Genomic DNA, 11,334 nt, shown 5'->3' on the forward strand with positions numbered 1-11,334 from the left:
ATCACTCAGCATTCGGGAAATGCAAATCAAAACCACACTGAGATACCATCTCACCTCAGTTAGGATGGCTAATATCCAAAAGACTGTGAATGATAAATGCTGGCGAGGTTGCAGAGAAAAAGGAAATCTCATACACTGTTGGTGGATTGCATAATGGTGCAGCCTTTATGGAAAATGGTATGGAGGTTCTTCAAACATTGCAGATAGATCTGCCATATGACCCAGCTATCCGACTACTGGGAATATACCCAGAGGAATGGAAATCATCAAGTTGAAGGTATACCTGTATTCCAATGTTCATTGCAGCACTCTTTACAATAGCTAAGAGTTGGAACTAGCCCAAATGTCCATCATCAGATGACTGGATATGGAAAATGTGGTATATCTACACAATGGAATACTACTCAGCTATAAAAAAGAATGAAATACTGCCATTTGCATCAACGTGGATGGACCTAGAGAAAATTATATTAAGTGAAACAAGACAGGCACAGAAAGAGAAATATCACATGTTCTCACTTATTTGTAGGAGGTAAAAATAAATAAACACACAATTAAACTGGGGGGGGGAGGGAAGAAGACACAACAATCACAATTCCTTGAAGTTGCTACGACAAGCGAACAGATATGAGGTTGTTGGGAGGAATAAGGGAGAGTGACAGGGGAGGGAGTTTTTTTTAATGGGCCATAATAATTAACCAAACTGTATATTGATAAAATTAAATTAAATTTTAAAAAATGTTAAAACTTCAGAATAAATATGCTAAACAATTTACTCCACTTCTCACAGAGAAACAGTGATGCTTTTTTCTACCAACCTTGTTTTTAACCAGTAATGGTTTTAAAAGCATTATGTACAAATTTTAACAATGGTGCCCACCAGAATAAAGGCCTGGACAGAAATATGTGTTAGGAACAGAATCGATAACTGCCAATGTATGTAAAAAAATAAAAATAAAAAAAAATACACACACACACACACACTCTCTCTCTCTCTCTCTCTCTCTTTCTCTCTCTCTCTCTCTCTCTCCGAAAATCTAAGAGAGCTAACAGACAACCTCAAGCACACAAACATTTGAATCATGGATGTTCCACAAGGGGAGGAGAAAGAAAAAGGCATGAAAAAACTACTCAATGAAATAATAGCAGAAAACATCCCAGGTATGGGGAGAGACACAGACCTTTAGATTTAGGAGGCTCAAAGATCCCCAAACAGATTCAACCTAAAAAGATCCTCTCCAAGACACATTATATCCAAACTGGCAAAGCTCAAAGACAAAGAGAGAATCTTAAAAGAAGCAAGAAAAAAGCATCAAGTCACCTATAAGGGAGCCCCTATCAGACTAACTGCAGTGTTCTCAACAGAAACTCCACAGTCCAGAAGAAAATAAGATGATATATTCAAAATACTAAAAGAAAAAAACTGCCAGCCAAAAATAATATACCAAGCAAGGCTATCCTTCAGAAACAAGGAAAAAATAGTGTATTTTCCAGACAGACGAAATCTGTGGAGTTCACCACCATACAACCAGCCCTAAAAGAAATCCTCAAGGAAGTCCTACATCTGAAATCTGAAAAATGATAATCACCACCACGAACAGACAAGAAAGAACAAAACCCACTGGTAGAACAAAAATGCAAATGAGAAAGAAAAAGAAATTTAGTCTTGCCACCACAAAAAACCATAATGACAATGTAATGCCCCCACTTTATTTCCAATTTTAGTAATTCCAGTCTTCTCTCTTTTTTTCTTGGTCAGTCTAAGGTTTGCAAATTTTGTTGATCTTTTTAAAGAATCAACTTCTGGCGTTGTTCTTTAATTCCCTTTTTCACATATTTCTGCATTGTTATTTCCTTCCCTACCTATATTTGCTTTTGGTTTAGTTTGCTCTTCTTTTCTTTCTATTTTCTTAAGGCATAAGTCTATATTACTGATGGAGATTTTTCTTATTTTTAATATAGGAGTTTACAAGTATAAATTTTCCTCTATGCACTGCAGGAGCCCAGCATCCTATAAATTTTGGTATGTTAAAAAAAATCCTTATTTGACCATGATACACACATATCAGAACTTTTACAATTAGAAAATATAAAAATCACAAAGAAGAAAATAGAAATCAAGCACACAAATATTAATGTAATCTTTTCATATATCCCTTTAGATTCTTAAGTGATTGTGTGTGTGTATGTGCAGGAATGGATTTAGAACTTCTTTTTCTACTTAACAATCATTATGTATACCTTTTTCTGTCAATAACATATTGCTATTTTTCAAAGCTGCATAATATCCAACAGAAAAGAAATAGTAAATAAATTCAAGTCTAATAGTATGGATCTTATTCTTTTTAATCTGTCAATCTTACAGGAGAAAATTGTATCTCATTTAATTGCTTTTCGGCGATAACTAGTGAAACTGAACATTCAGAACAAAAGTATTGTGCCTTAAATGCTCTACATTTTATGTTTCTAATTTGTAAATTAAAGGTAATAATGTCTATTGTGCTTAACTCACAGAATTTTTATGAGGCTCACAGTGAAATAATAAATGTGAAAGTACTTTATATGCTGTAGAGTACTATGCACGTTAAAGAAGGTCATTATAAAAATAAGTTGCTATGAATTTGTGAGCATATTGAAATATGCAGACTAAATTAGGTCCAAAATAATTAAGTGTAAGTCATGAATCATCTTTTCTCTTATGGCTGAATTTTTTTTTCTTCTACTAGAATGACATTTCTAGAATGAAATCCATCTGATATTTTGGAAACCAGTTTCTAAACAGAGGGTCTACTGAATAGAAAGTTTTTCAAACTAAACAAAATCACATACAAATTATAACATTTACCTTGCACACAGTTTCTAGTCCATAAGAATTTTCACCTCGACTTGAAGCACCACCAATTTTTTCTACTCTACTTATCACACCAAGAGAAGCATCTAAAACAAATGGGGGGTCCTAAGGGAAGGAAAGAAAAAACAAAATTGATACTGTATAATTATAGCTGACAAAAATCTTAATCAGATATCATTTAATTAGAAATGATCAAAAATGAACAAAACTGGATATGAACAACACACACATACATACAAAAATCAAATTCAACAAGTCTTACCCGTTCCATGCTTTTGAAATATAACCTGTAATTCGTGACTGTCAAAGTTCCTCGTACAGCACCAGTGAATGGACATATATAAGTTACATCTTTGGCTGAAAAGGTAAAAAGTCCATATTTTACCATACATTATGTGCTATTAAATACTACTTTCTTATCTTATAAAATTGTTCTGATTGCTAGTCTAATTTATGCTCAGAAATCACAGAATCAATGATTCCAAGACACCTTAGAAACCTAATCCACGCTTCCAACCCTGCACTATGCATTATAGAATAAATAGGAAGGACTGAAGAGGTGGAGGGACTTCTCTTCCCCTGAAACAGAACAGAAGGAAACAAAGATGGCTATTATCCCCTTGGATAAAATAGGCATGGTGGTTGGAGTAGCGGGGTGAAGGAGTGCTGGTAATGGTGGTAATAAAAGTAAATGTGTCAAGGCACAGTCACTGTTCATCTCATCACAGTTCCTAGACCACCTCAGTAATCTCCTGGTCTTCCTCTGGCAACAGTCCAGTTTGGCGACATTCTTCTAAAAATACAATACCTAAAACATATATACCAGAAACTCCTAATCTGATTATAGTTCTGGGAAAAATATTGTAGTTAAAATGAAATGTATACAAAATATAATTAGTTATACAAATATATACAAATGTATACAAAATATAATTTGTATACAAAATATCAGTATTATAAAAGGATATTATATTCCTGACCAAGCAACCGATACACAACTTTGTAGAAAAATAATCACAAGCAACATTTTATTAAATGATAAATGATGAATCTACACAGCATTAATGCTTTTTAAACCATACATTAGCCCATACTACCCAAAGTGATCTACAGATTCAACGCAATCCCCATCAAAATTCCATGACATTTCTCTCAGTATTGGAAAAAACAATCCTAACATTCATATGGAAGAACAAAGACCATGAATAGCCAAAGCAATCCTGAGCAAAAAACATAAAGCTAGAGGCATAACACTACCTGACTATAAACTATACTACAAAGCTATGGTAAACAAAACAGTACGGTACTGGCAATAAAACAGACACGTGGACCAATGGAACAGAATAGAGAATCCAGAAATCAGCCCACTCACCTACAACTATCTGATCTTTGACAAAGGAACCAAGCCTACACACTGGGGAAGAGAATACATCTTCAGTAAATGGTGCTGGGAAAACTGGACATTCATATGTAGGAGAATGAAATTAGACATATACCTCTCACCATATACCAAAATCAACTCAAAATGGATTAAAGAATTAAATATATGCCTTGAAACAATAAAACTCCTTAAAGAAAACATAGGGGAAACACTCCAAGAAGTAGGATTAGGTACAGACTATGAATATGACCCCAAAAGCACAAGCAACCAAAGGAAAAATAAACAAATGGGATTATATCAAACTAAAAAGCTTCTGCACAGCAAAAGAAACAATTAACAGAGCAAACAACTGAGAGAGTGGGAGAAAATATTTGCAAAATATACATCTGACAAAGGATTAATAACCAGAATATACAAGGAACTCAAACAACTTAATAGCAAATGAAAAAAGTAACCCAATTAAAAAATGGGCAAAGGTGCTAAATAGGCATTTCTCAAAGGAAGATATACGAAATAGCATTTCTCAAAGGAAGATGTATGAATGGCCAACAGACACATGAAAAAATGCTCAACATCACTCAGCATTCAAGAAATGCAAATCAAAAGCACTCTGACATACTATCTTACTCCAGTTAGGATGGTTAATATCCAAAAGACTGAAAATGACAAATGGTGACGAGAATGCAGAGAAAAAGGAACCCTCCTACACTGCTGGTAGGTCTGCAAAATGGTTCAGCCTCTACAGATAATGGTATGGAGGTTCTTCAAACAATTACAGATAGATCTACCATATGACCCTGCTATTCCACTGCTGGGTATAAACCCAGAAGAATGGAAATCATCATGTGGAAGGGATACCTGTACTCCCATGTTTATTACAGCACTATTTACAGTAGCCATGAGCTGGAACCAGCCTAAATGCCCATCATTGGATGAGTGGATAAGGAAGCTGTGGTACATCTACACAATGGAATACTATGCTATTAAAAAAAATGAAATACTACCATTCACAGCAACATGGGTGGACTTAGAGAAAATTACATTAAACGTAATAAACCAGGCACAAAAAAGAGAAATACTGCATGTTCTCATTTATTTGTGGGAGCTAATAAAAATAAATAAGTAAATATAAAAATGAAGGGGGGGAGGGGAAGAAGCAAAACAATCACAATTCCTTGAACTTGTTAAGGCAAGTGAACAGATATGATGTTGATGGGATGGGTGGGGGAGGGAGGACCTAGCACTCTAGAGTTTTTTAAAAAGCAATTTTTAGCAGAGTAACTCATTTAACTTTTTTATTTATTTATTTATTTTTTTTTTTAAAAAGATGACCGGTAAGGGGATCTTAACCCTCGACTTGGTGTTGTCAGCACCACGCTCAGCCAGTGAGCGAACCGGCCATCCAACCTAGCACTCTAGAGTTTTTTAAAAAGCAATTTTTAGCAGAGTAACTCATTTAACTTTTTTAACAACCCCTAAATAAAAGAATATAATTATCCATAATTTTTAGATGAGTGTACCTGAACTTTTTTTTTTTTTAACAACCCCTAAATAAAAGAATATAATTATCCATAATTTTTAGATGAGTGTACCTGGGCTCAGAAAAGTGAAATAAATTACTTATTGTTTCACAACCAGTAACTGCTATGATTAAAACTTTAATCCAATTCCTCTGACTAAAAACTCAGACCTCTTTCCACCACATCATGCTTCCTTCTCTCCTATCACTAAGCTAAGCTACTAACTTAGCACAGTCTGTTTAACATCTGCCTCATGCATTAAAGGCTGAATTCCTGCCATCTGCCGGTACCTCTACTCCTGAGGTAGCCAGGCCATAATGCTCTGTTACTTTCCTAAAGCATTCTGTTGATGCTCCTGACACTGCTTTAACTTTTTTAAAAAAAATCTAAACCTTTATATAAAGCCAACTAAAACTCCAAGGTCTTTTTTACATGAAAAAATATATGGAAGTTTACCCTAACTTTAGACATTTTTCCTATTAAATTTAATTTTTTTGCACAATAATCAAGTCTGTGTAGATGATTTTAAATTAGGATATTTTAAAAATTATATTTCCTGTCAGTTTTTCCATAATAACACTATCTAGTGGTACCAAAAGATTCTTAGATCTACTAATCCTCTCAAATTCTCACTGAGATCAGAAAAAGAATTCATAATAGTTTCTGTAAGGTATACCAAAATTACCTTGAGAATACACATCTATGAGGATAATAAACATATACAAATAAGTGTAACAAATGACAGCATGCAACATGTACAGAAAGAGAGACAGAAAAACATACTCTAAGTATACAGAGTAAGGAAAGGCTATTCAGCCATGGGGTCAGAGGAGTGTTCAAGGAGCATAAGCATCGGAGTTGCTCCCCATGGCAGCTATCCTTTAGATAGGTAGAGATGGTGACAAAGCACCTAAGGCAAAAGAAGAACTTAATCCAAGATACAGAAGTGGGGAAGTAAACTGAATATTCTTGACAAAGGTAAGTGCCTAGACTGGCTCTCTCCAATTTGTCTTGTACACGCTCTCTTCCCTCCTCAGTTTCCCTCACTTGTTCCTCTTCTCCCATATAACTATAAAATATTAGTGTTTATCAAAGCTATGTTAATGTCCCTCTTCTCATTCCATATATTCTCTGAGTTATTTTCCTCCTGTCATCTTCAACTAATGATTCCCAAATATGGACCTCAAATCTAGATTTTTCTTCTAAGCTCCCATTTCTGTTTATTGGATATTTCCATTTGAAGTTTCTCATAAGTTCCTGAAATCCAAAACGCATAAATATTATAACAAGTGTTTATGAAAATGGAGAGAATATAAATTCAAGAAATTCTTAGAGTGGACTCCTCCAGATCTGGTAACTGATTATATGTTAAGAGTTCAGAGATGTTTGAGGTAATGGGGAAAAAAAAAAAAATTGGTGCTTGCCAGGGTTTCGGGGAAGGAAGGAAGGACAAATAGGTGGAGTGCAGAGAACTTTTAGGGCAGTGAAACTATTCTGTATGATACTTTAATGATGAATACATGAAACTGTGCATTTGGCAAAACCACAGAACTGTACAACATAAAAAGGAAAATGTAAAACTGAGTTAATATTAATACAAGAGGTCTTTGAAAAGTTCATGAAATGATTGTATTATCTTTAATCCAATTTTTCCACAAACTTTTTAAAGTGCTCTTGTATATCACTATTGGTTCACAATTGTAACAAATGTACCACACTAATGTAACAAGTTAACAATAGGAGAAAATATACATATAGGGGGTGGGGGAGCGGTGGGAACTATCTGTACCTTCTGCTCAATTTCTTTGTAAACCTAAAACTGCTATAAAAATAAAATCTATTTCTTAGGGGGAAAAAGGAACTCAGAAAAAAGGAACAGTGTAAAATGACAACCAGATTTCTGACTTGAGTGAATGGAAAACTAGTATTGATGTCAACAGAGAGAGAATGTAAGAAAAAAGTAAGCTGGGGTTAAAGGTGATGATTTCAGTTTTGGAGATGTTGGGTATTAGGTTCCTATGGGATATGGAAGGGCACGTGTCAAAGACAGAAGCATTTGTTTACATGCATTAGGACAGAGGTTCAGAATGAAAATACAAATTTTGGAGTCAGCAGCCAATATATGGTAGGTAAAGTTACTAAATTAGATATGATCAACTGTAAAGAGTATATACAAGGGAAAAGGTAAACAGGTCATGGATGAAGTCCTAGGAAGTGTTGATATTAAAAAAAGAGAAGGACCAAGTGATAACTTGATAGTCTTTTATAAGACCATATAGCATAGTGGAAGCAGCATGGACAATAGGTTCAATGTAAGAAAAAAGAAATTTTCACAATGCTAGATATAGCTTTATTAGCTGAGTAATCTCCCTAATGCCTTAGTTTCCTCATCTAGAAAACGGATTAATATGTTTCTCAGAATATTACTCTAAGAATGATTAACTATGACAGTAAGCACTCAATAATTGCTGGTAATATATATCTAACTCTATAAGTAGTTGAGCAGATAGAGAGTTTAGTGTATACATAGGCTGAGTAGGAAAAAATACTGTGGAGGTTTTTAAAGAAGAGTCAATAGCAAGAGACAAATATCACACTAAGTGCTAAGAACCTAAATTTTTGCTGGCTGGTTAGCTCAGTTGGTTAGAATATGGTCTTGATAACACCAAGGTCAAGGGTTCAGGTCCCAGTAATGGCCAGCTGCCCAAAAAAATAAAGGAGCGGCTAAATTTAGTTGGTAATAACAACCCATTTAAAGAATAGTTTCCCCCCTTTGGCTTGCTTATTTTTATACAAGGAAATGACACCTAGCCAGAGAAAATTAAGCATTTCTTAAATTCTGTTTAAAAATTATTATTAATAATAAAATGAAAGATAGTATACACTTTGGCTAAAAAATAATTTACTTCATTCTCTTAACATATTATTTATCAACTATTAGTATTTTGTAGACTATCACACAGATGAAACAAAGCAAAAGCAGGAGGACAAAAACACATTTTATATGCTCATTTTCAGTTTTCAGTCCACATTATAAGTATTAGTCTAGACAGAGAAAGGCACCTATGTACAAAAATGATTTGCTTTGCAAAGGATGTGAAATACTTTCATCCAAAAAAAATTGCCTGAGTTTATTCAGAGAAGAAAAACATAACGGAGGCAAACAAGACAAAATGTGTTTTAGAAAAATTACTTATATAAAGTGACAATTCCATGTTTTTATCTAGGCAACCCAGTATCTGAATGCAGTAAGTCAAAATAATGAAATTTTCCTTAACAGAATTCAGCAACAGTTTAAAAAAAAAAAGTCACCTACTTTCAAAGAAATAAAACAAACGAGGGTAAAATATAATTTAATTTGCATGCTTCCCAGTAGTCCAAACTTGAACACTACCAGCAGGTCCAGGCCTAGCTTGCAGAACACACTAAGATGTTGGGAAGGGTGCAAGTAAAGAAGACTGCTGGACAGGAGGTGTCTCTGACAGCCAGTGTTTTCTCTGTATGCTGACAGTACTAAGAAACCTCCACAGTCAGAAGGGAGAAGGAAGTTAAACAAAAAATACCATTACAGACCCATGTCTTTAATATTTTCTCCTGGAAGCAAGGGTGGTTCTTCCATTTCTGCTAATTTGTTTGACTCCCTCAGGACCTGGAAGGGGAGGAGGGGCAGCAAGAAAAGAAACATTTTTTTTTTTATTCAAAGGTTAATTTTTCACTCAAATTTCAACTAAATGTTCCTCTTATTTAAAATATAACACCATATCACATATACTACTTTAAATCAAATTATAAAAACTGCAATACTGGCATGTATAACATATAAAGTTGTTGTTCTACTATGAAGCATTTACTGAGTGCCAAATTCATATCAAAACACTACATTCATATACAAAAAAACTTAACATGTTTTCGCACTGAATCCTACAAGCCTAACAATAAAGGAAGAGTTATATCCTCACTTCCCAGATGAGAAAGAAGAGGCCAAAAGTGGTATTAATTTGTTCAAGATCGCATAGCTAAAGTGCCAGAGGTTGGATTTGAATTATAGTTATAAAAGACTCCAAAGCCCATTCCCTTTTCATTAAGCCATACAAAAGGGTCATAGTGCATTTAAGCTAGGATAAAATTAAGCCCTTATGTAAATTTAATGTTTAGAGAATTTGGAAATAATGTTGATAAAGAATCTTGTTTAAAAAGAGATACTAATTAAAATTAAAACCACGATCAACAATTATTGGGTAGTTATCTTGTGAGGGATGCAGCACTGTATTCCAAAAATGCAGATATAGAAAGTTTTCTTAAGGAGTTACAACCCAGAGAAGACACAGACACACACAAATACACACATACCAAGTTGTCCTATTTTAAATATATCTATCAAGAGCTACCAAAAATCTTCCCTCCTCCCACTACCTCCCCTTCCCTGCCAAACAGTAAGTCTCTGATTCCAATTCTTCACCTCTCATGAATTCTTCAACCTTCTGCAATCTAGCTTTGGCACCTAACTCAAACCCTCCCAGAGAACCTGTTTTCACCTCATTATTAAAGACAATGGACATTTCTCAGTCTCTATTTTTATCTCTTAGCCACATTTCACACTGTCTATGCTTACTGCTTCTTGGAAGCACACAATAAACTCCTGATAGCACACAACGAACTCCTCCTCGCTCTCTGGCCATTCTTTGCCAGTGGCCTTTATGTTCCTTTTCCTTACCCTCCCTGTTCCTCATTAACTTATTTTGGTTAATGGATTTGTCATTAACTTATTTTTCACTTTACTCAATTCCTTAGGATCTCATATCTACCTATTACTTAAACTTCAGTCTGTATTGCCAGTTGAGATTTTTTCTAGGCTCTAGTTCCATAACTCAACTACTTAATGTTAATCACCATCTGAATGTATACCACAGGTATCTTGAACTTAACAGACCTAACACTGATTTGTGTTCCATACTTCACAAATGGCACTACCATCCATTTGGTTGTCTAAGCTAGTGTTTGGGGAGAGAGGACAAAGAGAAGTGGCTTCGGTAAGCAAATTCAGGCCTTCTTTAACTTTGATTTGTTTCATTAGATTGATTACCCAATACCACTAAAATAAAGACTTCCAAAAAATTTTTAATTCGTTTGTGACTTTTATTTTCTTCTAAACAAAAAGCAGACATAGAGACCTCAAAAGAGGGTAAAACAGAAGAAAAAACAAGACACTACTGTTGCCTTAAAGACCTTTTACAGGCCTTCAAAACTGGTTTAGATGTCTCCTGTGCATGAGATCCTATCTCACTCACCACACCACTCTAATTGCCTGTCAGTCCTGTTCCCTACCAGATGCCTAGAAGAGATATCCTATCTTACACACTTTTGAATAACCAACAGAAATATAACATGAGCCACGCATGTAATCTACATATGTAAGTTTTATTTTTTATTTATTTATTTTTAATTTTTATTTTGTCAATATACAATGTAGTTGATTATTACGTCTCATCACCGAAACCTCCCTCCCTCCTCCCTCTCCCCGCTCCCACCCTAGCATGTCCTTTCCATTTGCTTGTTGTAAGAACTTCAAAAAAATTGTGGTT

The 11,334-nt window shown here is 34.6% G+C and overlaps 1 protein-coding gene across 1 annotated transcript in view; it reads right to left on the reverse strand.

Annotated features, from left to right (window-relative positions):
• The window catches only part of MTMR2 (myotubularin related protein 2), a 125,411-nt gene that overhangs the window by 42,483 nt on the left and 71,594 nt on the right, over positions 1-11,334 (reverse strand). The window contains exons 3-5 of the mRNA XM_008583413.1: positions 9,326-9,401; positions 3,114-3,208; positions 2,846-2,956 (exon numbers count right to left, since the gene is read on the reverse strand). Of these exons, the coding sequence (XP_008581635.1) occupies positions 2,846-2,956; positions 3,114-3,208; positions 9,326-9,401 (282 nt within the window). The remainder of the gene's footprint in view (positions 1-2,845; positions 2,957-3,113; positions 3,209-9,325; positions 9,402-11,334) is intronic.

This window comes from Galeopterus variegatus, unplaced genomic scaffold (genome assembly GCF_000696425.1).
Source record: "Galeopterus variegatus unplaced genomic scaffold, G_variegatus-3.0.2 Scaffold97, whole genome shotgun sequence".
Lineage (NCBI taxonomy): Eukaryota > Metazoa > Chordata > Mammalia > Dermoptera > Cynocephalidae > Galeopterus > Galeopterus variegatus.